Source organism: Nylanderia fulva, unplaced genomic scaffold (assembly GCF_048542155.1).
Source record: "Nylanderia fulva isolate GAGA-0341 unplaced genomic scaffold, ASM4854215v1 Scaffold6, whole genome shotgun sequence".
NCBI lineage: Eukaryota > Metazoa > Arthropoda > Insecta > Hymenoptera > Formicidae > Nylanderia > Nylanderia fulva.
This window is the reverse complement of record NW_028190698.1, coordinates 1,718,339-1,732,985: the sequence shown is the minus strand read 5'-3', so window position 1 is coordinate 1,732,985 and position 14,647 is coordinate 1,718,339. Positions and strand designations below refer to the sequence as shown.

General features: G+C 36.7%; 1 protein-coding gene and 1 long non-coding RNA gene across 7 annotated transcripts in view; one reads left to right on the top strand and one right to left on the bottom strand.

The window, feature by feature from the left end:
• alpha-Catr (alpha-catenin related) overlaps positions 1–14,647 on the bottom strand; it is a 63,058-nt gene that overhangs the window by 9,733 nt on the left and 38,678 nt on the right. For 3 of the 6 annotated variants that reach the window (XM_029314785.2, XM_029314803.2, XM_029314795.2), the window contains 9 exons: positions 10,663–10,940; positions 9,689–9,931; positions 7,433–7,696; positions 6,560–6,811; positions 5,927–6,086; positions 5,717–5,835; positions 5,185–5,514; positions 2,257–2,463; positions 6–1,685 (listed from right to left, as the gene is read on the bottom strand). In XM_029314785.2, the coding sequence (XP_029170618.1) occupies positions 1,290–1,685; positions 2,257–2,463; positions 5,185–5,514; positions 5,717–5,835; positions 5,927–6,086; positions 6,560–6,811; positions 7,433–7,696; positions 9,689–9,931; positions 10,663–10,940 (2,249 nt within the window). In that variant the 3' untranslated portion in view covers positions 6–1,289. Of the gene's footprint in view, positions 1–5; positions 1,839–2,256; positions 2,464–5,184; positions 5,515–5,716; positions 5,836–5,926; positions 6,087–6,559; positions 6,812–7,432; positions 7,697–9,688; positions 9,932–10,662; positions 10,941–14,647 lie in introns of those variants that run through there. The other 3 variants (XR_003821411.2, XM_029314821.2, XM_029314812.2) reach the window with 3 other exon arrangements.
• Positions 13,332–14,647, top strand: part of LOC114942274 (uncharacterized) — a 140,595-nt gene continuing 139,279 nt past the window's right edge. Inside the window, exons 1-2 of the long non-coding RNA XR_003821780.2 lie at positions 13,332–13,622; positions 13,711–13,752. This is a non-coding gene — a long non-coding RNA (uncharacterized LOC114942274). The remainder of the gene's footprint in view (positions 13,623–13,710; positions 13,753–14,647) is intronic.

The window sequence follows — 14,647 nt, the reverse complement described above, 5'->3', positions numbered from 1 at the left end:
TGAAAAGAACAGTAGCAAGAGGCGAGGGATTATTATATTGTGCCGTGGACGACGCGGGCCTTCGCGGACTCGCGCTTTTTCTTTTTTAGGGGGTTGATGGATGAAAGCTCGTCGAAGACGTCCGATCAGAAGGGACGATTTTTCGACGAGCTTTCGATCGGAAGGCTAAGTTTTACGCTTCGAGATGTTATCTTATAGCATTCGGAGAGATTATTAGAGAGATATATATGTACATTCTTGAAGAGATAGAGAAGAGAGAGAGAGAGAGAGAGAGATGCCACGTGCTGTGGCATTGTTACACTCTTGCCGTCATACATGGCGAGTTTGTTTGCGATCTAGTTAGAAAAAGTGTATGTCGCATACTCTGACAAAGGAACAGATTGTTCAACTTGATTTGATAATTTTAGTTTTTTGCTATCGAACATTAGTCTGAGATTTTTTCATCTCTTTTCTTATTGAAGACATTTATTTGTCAGAGTATCTGAAATTATTGGAAAAAAATATTAGATTTCATTACGAGATACATTGTAGCCATTCCTGTAAAGGTAGCTGAAATGGATTAATTAAAATCGATTATTATTACATCGTGTTGTTGTGGATAGACAATGTGTCATAAGGGTCGCGCTGTGTATTGTTAGATCGAGATGAAATTGGTACAGCACGCTTGTTATATAGCAACAGAGGAAACACTTCAAATAAGGTCTATGTTAACTATAATATAAGATAAGAACTAAAAAATTAATAAGCCGCGAAGCGACAAACTAAAATGTAGTAGATCGTACCGCCATAATTTCGGTGAAATTACTTTATAACGAATAAAAAAAAAGATTGAAGAAAAGAATAATTTTGAAATTTGTTGAAAAAGAAACATAATTTTGTCACACGGAAAAAAATTAACTACTAGACCTAAATTTTAGCTACGATAGCTAATATTTTTTAAAAATTATTTAAGAATAACTTATTTATACGAGCCTTTCAATATTTAATTTTAATATTTTTCAACCATAGAATTCTCCGTTAAACTATGACTAAAAATATTCGTTACCACAGCTAAATTTCAGGTTGTAAAATACAATAAGGACAGGTAAAATTTAATTGGTTAATTTTTGTTCCGTGCCGAAATGATGACGATTCGATCTCCCGTGTGACGTAATCTCGAAATGAGGAAATACAAAGCAAAACGGAAACCAAGGGCGAACCTGTACGAAGGACGTATAGTGTTCTCGACGTGTTTGCGTGCGTGCGTGCGCGTTTTCACGGACGTGCTACGGCACGACGTGTTACTGCTACTATCTCGGTAGCGTCGCGTGTCTTAAGTGCTGCAGCTGTGCGTGGTGCAGCTGCAGCTGCAGGAGCTGCATATTCTGCAGGCAGTAGGGCGGCTGCTGTGTTCCAGGCGTCGTGAACGTAGTAGATAGGACGGATGGATGAACGAAGGTGCCGGAATTCCGACAGGATCCGGGATTGATGGACGGGCCGAAGAGCGACGATAGGGATGACGGACCGAAACCGGGGGATGGTTTTAGGATACTGTGAAATTGCGCGGACGTGAGCGGATGGGGTTGCACGTAAGGGCTCGTGGAGGGCAACAACTGCGGGCTAATTGGGTACAAACAATCCTCTTCGGCCTGGCCGGGCACCGTCGTCGGGCTGAGCTCCATGTATTGCGGCATCACGAGATTGTGCTAGGCGATGAATAGAGAACGGAAGGAGAATAGATGTACACACACACTCGATTTTTCGATCGCGAACGCGGGGACTCTGCGATTCTACAGATCCTGTGCGAATATGTACTTGAAAACGAGCATATCAATTTGGCAGACGGAGTCTATGCGAGTCTGGAAAAATGGAGACGAGAGATGTAATATTTCGTGTCGATGTGCATGACAGTTAACATTCTGATAATTCGTTATAAATATTCGCATAGAATCGATAGAGAGAGAATTTCATATATAATTTCTCAAAAGTATATATAAATATTCGTGTCACATATAAACATATAATATAATATTTTTAGACATCTCATTTCTCTCTATTATCGTTAGATGATTTTCCGGAAGGCTAAAGCTACCTGTAAATTTGCGTGTTCATTAATGTTTCTTTGAAGGAAAATGAATATTTAAAGTATTATGAATGAAAATATCGTGACGGTTCAAATTCTCTCAATATACAGGCAACCTCAGTCATAAAGAAAATTATCACACATCTTTGCCTATTATTTAAGAAACAAGTCGATCGAATATTCCCGTAGCTCACCTTTGTGGCGCAGACGAAGCACGTTGTGACCACCTTCGAGATCACATTCATGAGATTTTTCGTTTCTTGTATGACATTGTCGACTTTCGTAAATGTGGCGGCTTTGCCGACGGTAGGATTCTTCACGGTGAATTGAAGTTGCTGAACGTAAGTCGGTACTCGATCCAGATTTTCCAGGAGATCTTTCTTGTGCGGTCCACCTGGTACCTGCACCCATGTAACATTGTATACAAACTTATGTCTTCGTTCGTGTCGCAAGGCAAACTTGTTTGCGCTCAATTCTCAACGATCCGAAAATATCAGTGATTAGTAATATCTATATATAAATAATTATTAACATTTAATTATTTGTCATTAATTAAATATAATTTTAATATGGAATATAATAATAAGTTAATAATACAAGTTTTGTAACAATAGTATATCAATCGAAAAGAATAAAATTAGCAAATATTTCGATTAATTTTACTTATTGTCGATATATTATATATTTACATATAAAAACTATTATTCTTCTCCTTGATCATAATTTCCATATTAAAATATTTAGATAAATCTATAATATAAATTTATATACATTTAATAATTATTTTCGATATTCGTGGTATTATTACAAAATGAGAATAATATATAAAATGAAAGCACGGATTAACAATCGTTGAAAATTTCTGAATGTATTTACCTTGCGATATCACTACAGGTCATATTTAACGGATTTCTTAGAGACTCTGTAAAGCAATGACTGATTCTATTGTTTGCAGTTTATTTGTATGACTAATAATAAATACTTTGTAGTATATATGTATCGTAGATACTTGGAAGTTTGCATCTATAAAGTTAACAGAAAGAAGATTGTCTATCGGTTCTAGTAGAACACAATGCAAGACTTTCAACAGAATGTGAAAAGTTGCTCAAGATAGATATCAGAGTGACTTGTGTGAAGTGGCAGTGAAATAGTACAGACCTTATTATTTTTGCAAGCTTCCTTTACATGAATATTTTTCTGGATTTTAATTTTTTAAAAAATACATTTCGAAATATGTATGAAATGTTTTAGAATCTCTAATCAAATGGATCTTTTTTAATGAATATATATATATTCATATATATATATATATATATATTATTGGTTCGATAGAACGTGCGATGCTGGAAACTGGCAAAAATTTTGAGACATAATACTCATGCCCCAGATAGTGGAAGGAGAGGGACCACAATGCACATAGACGTCGTCCATAGACGGAAGCATTCCCGTAGCATCTAAAACACACCTTACTAATCGTACACAAAAGTAGAAATGTACACAAAATAGATTTGCTAACATAATCATGAACGTTCATTGTGACAGTTCAAATGACATGACATACGCGCAAGAATTGCATCGATTTCCGGAAAGATCGTTGAATCATATACCGAGTAAAACATTACCAATGAAAAATATAATAGAGTTTAGCACGTAAACATGAATATTTTCGTACGAATATTAAATGAGTTGTCACGTTACAGTTTGACAATGAGATGATAGTCCTTTTGTTGTTAATTATTAGACTATATCGTTTTTCAATTATTATACTCGTCTTCCCAACATATTTTTTATCTTTTTACATTTTTTATAAAATAAAATGACTCTCTACGTTATTCGTAATGACCAGTAGGAGAGCCTACGTGCGTGATGTTGCATAGCAATATATGTACGTACGTATATAGAATAATATATACAAATGTAGTGACAAAACATTCAACAACAGTGTGAAACAGTGAATGGCGCAGAGAGACAATTATATATGTATATAATATATATGTATATATATATATATACATATATCATATATACATATACATACATATGTACATGGCAACGAGAATGATTTAAGGCGAAAGTGTGATATCTATTTAGTCCAAAAAGGGTCTAAAGTAAAGAGAGAAAAAGTTACCTGGATGGAGACATTCAAGAGCGAGGGTTTATAAAAAAGGGTTGTATAATACAGAATATATTACAAGGTTAGCGTTTTGTTGTTTCTCTTAAGAAGAGTAATAGAAAGATCAAAGTGGTTTCAGGTGACTATATATATTTGGCCTAGCTAGGAGGGGGGAAGAAGGAGGGGTTTAAAAGTGGGCAGCAAACGTGTTAATTCGAACATGTCTAATGCTAATAACGCGTGTCGAAGCTACTTCTGGTCTGGGAGGCTACATTTGTAGTAGCATGTATTTAAAATAGTGACGCGAAAAAACACTTTTTCATATGATTGACATTTTCCGTTTTTATATATGCAAATATATATATATATTACATAACGCTTCTTGAAATATCCCAAATTTTCTAGTCTCCGTTGTTATTTATACTGCTGAAGAAATAGTGAAATATTATCGATAATGCTCTCGCGTTTCGTTCTCAAAGCTTTTAGAAATTAAGCTTTAACATCTAAAATCCCGCAGTCATATCGACATATTGACGTATGCCTACTTTCATTGTGAAATAAGCGATGCACGAATACTTGCACATATCTATACGATGAGATTTCTATTATCGAACATTAAAGTAGCAATAATTATTAATAGCATCTTCGAAATGAGTATCTAGCGATAATGGTGTGTTAATGACATTTAATATGATAATTTAATTTCGAGTAGAATTTCGATCGGCATAGACTCGATGCAGCTTCGACGTTGCGACTTACGAAGAAACGAAACTCAATAGCGTAATGTACAAGTAAAAAGATTTCCAATATAGCGAGGATAATTAAGAAAACTCGGAATCAAGTCCAATATAGAGTCCGTATAATAAACAAGGGTATAAAAGAATGATTATAGAAGTAAGGGTGATGTATATAGATATCTTTATATATAATCAACATCAGTCCAATTAGAAAAAATGTGTGTCATCTCTCTTTCGATCTACGTCGGCCGTGTTAGACGATTGGCACATACCTGGTAACTGAATTGTCTCACAACCTTGTACAATCTGTTCGCCTCCTCGGCGAAATACTCAGCTTGGGTGAACAGGTCCTGGGTGGTTTTGAGCGCGCCTTCACCTCGCGTGAACTGATACATCGAAAATGCCATCGACGACATGTTCTTTGCCCGCTTCACAATATCGTTGTTCTCCTCCAGAGCACTTCCGCTCTCCTGCCACTTTTCCGTCTCGGCATCCATCTCCGAAGTGATTAGCTTCATCTCGAGACCCGCCTTGGCTATCTTCGCCTGTTCCTCGCTATCCAATCGCACAGGCTTCAACGGTTTGCTCGTCGTGCCGTGTTTCTATGAAATAAACCATCGATTATTAATTCGTGCATATATGTGCGTGTATTTTGTATTATATTTCTAAACTATCGAAAGCATAAAAATCCGCAGCCGGCTAGAGTTAAATAATTCCAGCGACATGTTTTCTTTGTAAAAAGCGATTTGTGTGCACAAGATGTATGCTGCAAATTGTTTGCATTCAAGTAAATTGTTTACGTACTCCTGGCCGCGGCAAGGACATGTAAACTTGCTTCTCTGGCCGATTTTGACTAAGTTCCAGGACGTCTTTCGCTACTGTCGTCACGTCAGTCATGAGCCACTGCCACATGTCGGCGAATACTATAAAACGTAAACAAATGTCAAATACGGATTAGTGTGATAGATCGTCGTCGCAAATTCACTAAAATATCGGAGCGTCTAAATAACTTACCTTCGAGATTTTCCTTGGCTATTTTACTTGTGGGATGCCTAGCCAGCGTGTGCGCGGCCGTTACAACTTGAGGACCATATATTCTCAAGTTGATCTCCGTAAATTTGGCTGACACTTGCAACGATTCCGAGAGTGCAACGTGTCTTAGAAGCTTACACACCTGTAAAAAGAAAAAAATAACATAGTAATTCTAATATAAAGAATTCTATTTGTAGTACATTGATAAAAAAATAATCACTTTCTTTGCGTACGTTGTATTATTATAAAATATTGACTGTAAACTCATCAACATCTATCGGTTAACGTCGGATGATTAATGAACACTCGAGCTAATTCACTTAAAGTTAGGCGTGGAATAAATTCAATCAGGCGCCGTAATCGATCTACAGAAATGATGAATGGCAATCACTGGCATCGCACGTCTACTAAATCAATATTTGCGTTCTAGAGTCATATCCGTTCGATGCGCGTAAAACGAAGCGTACGCTTTGAGAACAATTTAGTGACGATAATAATAATCGATAATATTTCTCGGGAAGGAGACTCTGTATTATTTTCGTTTTGACTTCAAATTTAGAGCGCGCGTGACAGAACGTTAAGCACACGTGGACGTCACGTCTGGTGAGAGCTTACTTCGAGAATGTGTTCGATGTACTCGTGGAACCTGTCGCTGCTTTCTTGCAGACGGTCGATGTCATTGGCCAATGCGAGATTTCTGATCGTTGACACGAGCTCCTGGCCGGCTTTTGTCACTTGGCCAAGATCGCCGGCTTGTTCCATCGTCGTCGCGCTGAGCTGCTGGCGGAGATCTCTGGTTGCCCGTAGCACACCCATCACCGCCTGTTCCATTTCGGAGCTCGGTGAACCCCCGCCGCCCTCGTAATTCTGATGAAACACGATGTCATCGTTTAATTCGTTAGGGGATGCTTTTTTAACCCTCGAATTATGCTACTCAAAATTGTCGATTACGTTTAACGAATAGGCTTTATTGCAAATAATTTTCAAGACAGTAACCTTACAAGTTATGTATAATTTTAAATTTTATTTTACAACTTTGACGTCTATAAAATATCGGAGTATAAAAAAAATTGTGTCTTCTTCCCGCATTCCTATACGATTATGTTATTGGAATTATACTCCTGTGGATATATATTTTCTCGTGTGAAGTAAAATTGAAGTAAAAAATTGCGGTTCACCATATTATTATCAATTATTACTCGTTAGGAGATCTTTTTTTTTTTACCCTCGAATTGCGCTAGTCAACATTTTCGATTACATTTAACGAATAGACTTTATCACAAATAATTTCCAAGACAGTAATCTTACAAGTTTTATATAATTTTAAATTTTATTTTACAACTTTGACGTCTGTTATAAAACATCGGAGTATAAAAAAATGGTGTCTTTTTTCCCGCATTCCTATACGATTATGTTATTGGAATTATATTCCCGTGGGTATATATTTTTTCGTGTGAAGTAGAATTGAAGCAAAAAATTGCGACTCACCATACTATTACCAATTCGTAGGAGAGTATTGAGTTCGAGTTTCGCACGATCGCAAAGTAGGAGGATGTTTTCTCTGTGTTCGTGGCTCGTGTAGGCGCTATCGGTGAAGTCCTGCGTTCTCTCCACCACTGTTTCTAACGCTGACGTAAGTGTCTCGCGGCAGCCCGGTCCCAACAGGGTCATCCTTGTTGTTTCAACGAGCCTCTCGAAGTGTTTCAATGCCGAGCAAACGGTACTGCTGTCCCAGTCTTCCTGCTGCGGACTCTGCAAGTAATGGCAGGTAGCGCGATCGTAAAAGACATAATTTTTCGAGGCCGTAGAATTTTTTTTTTGCAAAAGAATTTTCTTCTTCCATTATTTAGGTATTTTAAAACATTGTATAACGAAGAAAGAAATTTACAATCACGTTGAATGTTGAAAATGGCACACAAAATATTAGACAGCCACAATAAATGGTATTAAATCTTTTAGAGAGATGTCACGCTCTACGGAGCGTTCCACTTTGGCTAGGTTGTCTACACAATCACTCCAGAATCGATTATGTCGCGCGGAAAGTGGGTAGTACTTAAGCGTAAAATACAAGGGTGACTACACATTTTTCTAGCACGGTTAAAGGTCGTTCATCGTGACCCAACTCTACCGCGTTGTCTCGTCTGAGAAATCGAGAGGAATTTTCGGAAATGTGTGTGTGTGTGTGCATATGTGTGAGACATATTGTAAAATATTTTCCCTCATTTATTCGAGATGCTAGAAAAAAAATTTGGCACGGAATTAAAGCACCGCACGTCCGAAGTGCCGATATGGAAATGTGCGAGCGCGCAAAATTTGGCACGATTCGCGGATAACACATTTCGCGATCTCTTTATGACGGTCGTTTCCGACGTTGCGACCATTTCACCGTCGCGATAAAAACTTTCCATCGTTGAATAACGGTTTCCGTGGCTGGAGATGGTTTTTTTATATACTCTCGTTATGAAATCACGATATTTGCCAGGAATTTAATTCGCCATTTCTTATACGCGGGTGTCGCGCATCTCCTATTTTCAATGTAAGTATACGTTGGTTCTAAGAGAAAATTTGAACGATTTACGATTTACAATTATTTTCGCATAAAGTTTTATTCGGCGATATAACCTGATATGTATACTGTGTGTAACGATTTTGGCATCAAGCAGTCCATTTCAATTCAAGTGAAATTCGTAGTTTCATTTATCGTTCGTTTCACTACTTTCTATCACGTATTTCGGTTTCAACTTCTCGTTATATACGTTTTTTCTGCATTGTAGCCTATAGTATTCTGCTAATCTTTTTTTCACTATCGTCCATTTAATCCGGACTCGTCCATTTTATTGTACATATTTCCGGCGATGCCCGGCAGCACCGATGAACAATATGTCGATGGAAAGAATATGTTACAAAAAAGTATGAATGTATATGAGGACGTGAAAAATATTTAAAATATATCATTATTCGCGATCGCGTAAATTTATCGAAGTCGTAATGTTTTGGTCAATAATCGATTCATCGATTGTGTACCAGATATATTGTATCTTATAATTGATATTCGTAAAACACACATTTCGTTGACTCTTCTGTATGACGCGATCTTCGACCGTTTTGCTTATCGATTTCATGCCAAAGCAGATACCGCGATTATTATTTATGGTTTCTCGAGTCATAGTGGGATTGTTTCGATATCTCGTTTACAACTTCTGCAAGGGTAGGGCAGACCACGGCTCAAGGTCGTTTAAACCGTACATCGAGGAGTGTTCGGTAAATCACAATTTGTCGGATAAAGACTCCTTGGAATGCTTCCAAACACGCTTTCGGAAACATTTTATCGTACACGATCTCTCCCCTCCCGATCCTTACAATATGGCGTGAATATGCGTGCTCGATGCAACAGAATAATGAAGAGTGTATAAGTGCTTGAAAGTCAACATAGCACACACAACGTTATTTGGCAACCGTGATTATTATAGCATTTCTTGGCAAGCTCTAACGTGTGTTCTCTAATGAATGTTTGCATTGGTAATTATTTTCTCGTTATTAATGCTATATTAAAATGACCTGGAATTGCCCGCTACTCCACGGCTGTTTCGTAAATTAATATCGCAAACATAAAATAATATCGAAAAAAATGACAGCTGCTACATCTCTTTGCAATTTAATTATTCTGCTGCCAAATTTTATTATAAATTATTTTAATTTTATTTGTTAATTATAATTTTAATGGGTTCGAAATAAACAGCTTACCTGTGAATTCGAATAGGATTGAGATTCGCTGCAGTCCAATACCCCGTCCTTGACGACGTAATGTATCAGATCCATCGCTCTTCTCATTTGGCAAAAAACGGTGTCTCTGTTCTCCTTCGCGGACGGGCATTCGGGATGCCTTAAGCACGTCTTGCTGGACGTGAGGAGCATCATCGTGCTCCTTTCTAGCACCTGTCGAGCCGCTGCCATCTGCGCGCGTCGCCTCTCGTCTTTGAGATCATTCTGACAGAATGAGATGCGACGTTTAATTAAATCTTAGACCCGCATTACAAAAATAGTCATAATTCACTGCACGTGACAGAGAATCATATAGAGAACAGTGTTGGGTAGTATCTAGATACAGTATTTGGATACAATATCTTTGTGTGTATCTGAGTCTGTATCTGAGATATAAATTGAAGTATCTATATCTGTATCTAGATACAAAACATGGTATCTGAATTGTTTTTTTTTTTTTTTCAGATACATTTGCAGATACATTTTCACATATTTTTCGAATAGCCCAATTTTTAAAATTTTTAGAAGATTAAGACTGCAAGTTATCAATATATCGCCATCAACACCAGTTGAACGATTATTAAGTATTGGTCAAATTTTAATACCATGGCGAAATACAATAGTTTGAGTGACGATGTCTTTGAGGGATTTTTCACGTGTTAAGACTAATGAATAAAGCCGTAATTCAAACAAAATATTAATAAAGATAAAAGAATGATTCAGTACATTATGTGCATATTACCATTATTATGATACATATAATTTAAAAGTATCTGATATGTATCTGAGGTACTTTTAAAGTATCCGAGTATCTGTATCTATATACATTTTAATTTGTGTATCTGTATCTGTATCTATTTTTTTACGTATTTGTATCTGTATCGAGATACATTTTAAATGTCTCTTACCCATCATTGATAGATAATTTGCAAAGAAAAAAAGAAATAAGTTCTCACCTGACGATCGCCCGTTAGATGCGCCAACTCAACCATCTCCCCTCCGAATTGGCTGAAAGCTTTGACGAATTCGGTAAAATTCGAAACGCTCTCGAGACGTCCGAGACTGCGGGCGACTTTGTCTTTGGCGTGGAGCAATTGATTGACCACGACGATGTCTGCCAGGAGGAGGACTTTCGTCACTGAGCCTAGGAGACATCTGGCAGCTCTCACGACGGAACCTCGGTCGGCCAGACTGTCCTCCAAGGCACATTCGCATAATTTCTCGATCGCCGAACCTAAGTGTAACATTCATTAATCGATTGCGTTCGAGAGATTGCATTTTCTAATTTAATGTTATGTATACATTTTTACGGAAATGAAAATAACGCGTAAAACTTAATCGTCCGCGAAATTCCACAAAGGATATACTTTTCTCGCGAAAGAGAGATCGAACGAATTTCGTGCGAGCGCGTGTGGTGTGGACAGGGAATACTGATGAATTAAACATCCCGAGACTTTTTACCGTGTGTTACCGTAAAATCGGAGTAACTGATTTAATTATGATCGAGCCTCTCGACTCAAGTACGACGTGCGGGTAAACTAATTGGATACTCTCTCGAGCTCTCATAATTAGCTACTCCACTCGTTCGTTGCCTCATTTAAACAGTGTGTGCACCAAATTAGGTGTATCATTAAAGGATTATGCGTGTATGATAGTCTAATGTGGAACATTATCATGTTTGCATTTTGAACTTGTCGAAATAATACATTTAAGGAAAAAGCTATTATTGCTAATTAATTTATAAGTAATTTATTAGTAATTTTCGAATTTAATACTTTTCAATAGTATAATGTAAAAAAAAATTGAAGATAGAAAAAAATTGATTGAAGAGTAATTTCATTAATTGGTAATTTCATCTGTCAATAATGGTACAAAAATTGTTTGGCGTTTTTTTGGAAGAACAACACGATATCGTGTAAAAATTAATGGAGAAATTGACATCACGGAGTATCTCTTTTTCAAGGCGCAGTTACGTGCACGTTACGTTTTCTAATAATATCGTTATCGATCGAAAATCACCTGGAGCATGAGATGCGAGGATTGCTGTACCATTAAGCAGTTATTTCCTGAATTAGAGAGCCAGAGTTAGTACGAAATGCAATATCACCGCCGGCTATTACTATATGTACTAATTGTTCATCGTCGTTAAACGATATCCTAAACGTAAATTGCTATGGGGAGAATTCACGAAGAGAACAATAGATTATCATGAATAACATCTGCGCCTCGACGTCGTGTAATTATGGGAAAATATTGATTCAATATTTATCGAGGCAGATAAAACTCATCTTTGCTTCAGAAATGTTCTCAATCAATTCCATCGTTTATATCGTAGGTGTTTCCGTTAAATACTGTACATCAATTTGTTTTCCTCGGACAGTTTTCTTCATCAACTCGATGTTCATGTAAACTTTTCTCATAGGCCACTGCCAATTATATCTCTCGGCGGAGTTTTTCATTCTACTCTTGACGGATACTTTTCTCATTAGTCAACGAGAAAAGCATTCTGCCTCATTCTTTACGTTCTAATAAATCGCATATTGTGAGTTTCAAAATGATACTTATACATATATTGTGCTGTATATAACTCGGATATTTACTACGATCCATCGCAAAATCTCTCCGATAAGAATTAATCATAATGTACAAATTAAAGATATAAATACTGTAAATTTATTTCTTTACAGACAAATATTGCCCTCTGTTCTTCTCTCAAATCGATTAATATAGCAGTGCAAGTGTTGTGAGATCAGTCAGTTTGATAAAGGAAGTCTTATAACGCTTTATATAGATTAACTGTTACGTATAAGACTGTGTGCAGAGATTTTGACCTAATTTAAAAATAGTTAAAAAATACACATATTTTATATACATGTTCGTTTATATCCGGACAGCCAATTAAATTTTCCATATTTTGATAAAATATATATTCCACATTCATACAGAAATTGTATGTATAAAGCCGGCGTTTGATTTCGTGGAAATTTATAAATAATTAAAAGTTCTGGTTTTAATTTCAGTAGTTCCAGAGTTTTTGATATTTAATTTAAATAAATAGTTCTGGCTATTAAAGCAACGAAAATGCCTTGGGATAAACCGAGACGTCACATTCACGCAGCGTTTTACTTTGCCTTATCAGTAATTATAATTATCAGGAATGAAAAAAATATAGTTCTACATGAGTTCTAAAAAAAATTTTGTTTTCTAGAAACGAAACACAAAATTAATTAAGAATTATACTCATTCTAAAGCTACGTATATCTTTTGAATCTCCTTTAAATTTTAATTAATTTTAATTTTTAGTAAGCATAATCATTTCTAATTGTTGTAATGTAATATTTATCAATCGCATATCATAATTTCGTTAATACATCATTGTAATTGTTCGAAACGCATATTTCGCGAGAAATTCGATGTAAATACCATATCAAGAATTAACATAATCCAATCTAACCTTTGATATGTTTTCGCGCGTGCGTTACGACTCGTAGATATATCCATTTTTTATTCTAGCTTACATATTTACATATATCATGTATGTTATAATGCAAAAAATAATAAGCTTGTTCTAATATATATATATTTTTTATTTGTTACAGGTGGCACTGCTGATAAGCTACGCGCGAGTTTGCGAGATTTTCGAGTGTCGAACAGACGTTGTTTCGTGCGATTATATTTTATAGTTTTCGTTTTTTTTTTTAACGCGTGCAAAATACGCGTGCGATTCACGCGTCGGGAGTGCCGTGTAAAGTTTCGCGCGTCGGGAGTGCCGTGTAAAGTTCGCGCGTCGGGAGTGCCGTGTAAAGTGTCGGGCGATTGTAATTATTCGTGTTTTCGCGAGTGTCGTGAGTGCTACGAACCGAGAGAGGAGGAGAAGGCCCGGGGAGGCATCGGGTGACAGTGGGACAACTGTGAGGTATGCAAACTAAAAATTAAAAAAATATATATACATATACACACACATGTGTATACATAATTAGAATATTTGAATTTTTTGTTCTCAGATCAATGTGCTTTCTACTACATCTGCGCGATTGCACCTATCGGTGAGTGAGACATTTTTTATTTTATATAACATTTCTCTAGCGATAATGAGGGTACGAAGCTGACGCCTGCTATAATTAAGAAAATAAATAATTTTGTGTTATATAGAAAACACCTCTGAATATGTGAGAAGCATATAATATATAATAAAAACAAGAGCCATTTTTCTGCAATAATTTTACATTTTTTTTCTCTCTCACTTAATTACTACAAGAATTATTATAAGGAGGAATCTCAAGTAAGTGCAGTACCTATATTGCGGACGGAATTTACACAATTCGCTAAGGGAATCTCCACTTGTTATCGGTGAGATATTTTCGAGTACGAAGCGCACACACATTTTGAGCGTATCGCGGTACATACACGTCACTTATCCCGATATTGGTATCCCGGTGCATTCGGAGGATTGCAATTGGAGAGATTGCTCGAATACGCGAAGCGTAGAAGCGTGTGTCCCAGGAGTACACTTTCTATGATTCACCGGGACAAGATGCATCGAGCCATCGGGACATCAAAACGAGAGATTGACATCCCTGTTTTTATCTCTCTAGTCCGCGAATGAAAACAAGCGTTCTTTATCGTGTGTATTATTCATCGACATATCGAAATGCTATATCTGACTGATTTATCAGATGGATAGGTATACGAGAGGCAGGTCGATGTTGTATGCAGAGCAGAATGCGAAGAAAGCAAATCACACCTTTCTATGAAATACGAAACTGTAAAGATGCAAATGTAATATCGATCTCGCGATCGTTATACCCGTGTAACTTTTCACCGACACGCGATGAAAGAGCAATTATGCGTTGCGTGATTAAGAGATGCCCGCGTCATAAATGATATTATTTCCTTATTACGATAACAGTCCGGTTAGTAATTACACCAACATTTGCTGCA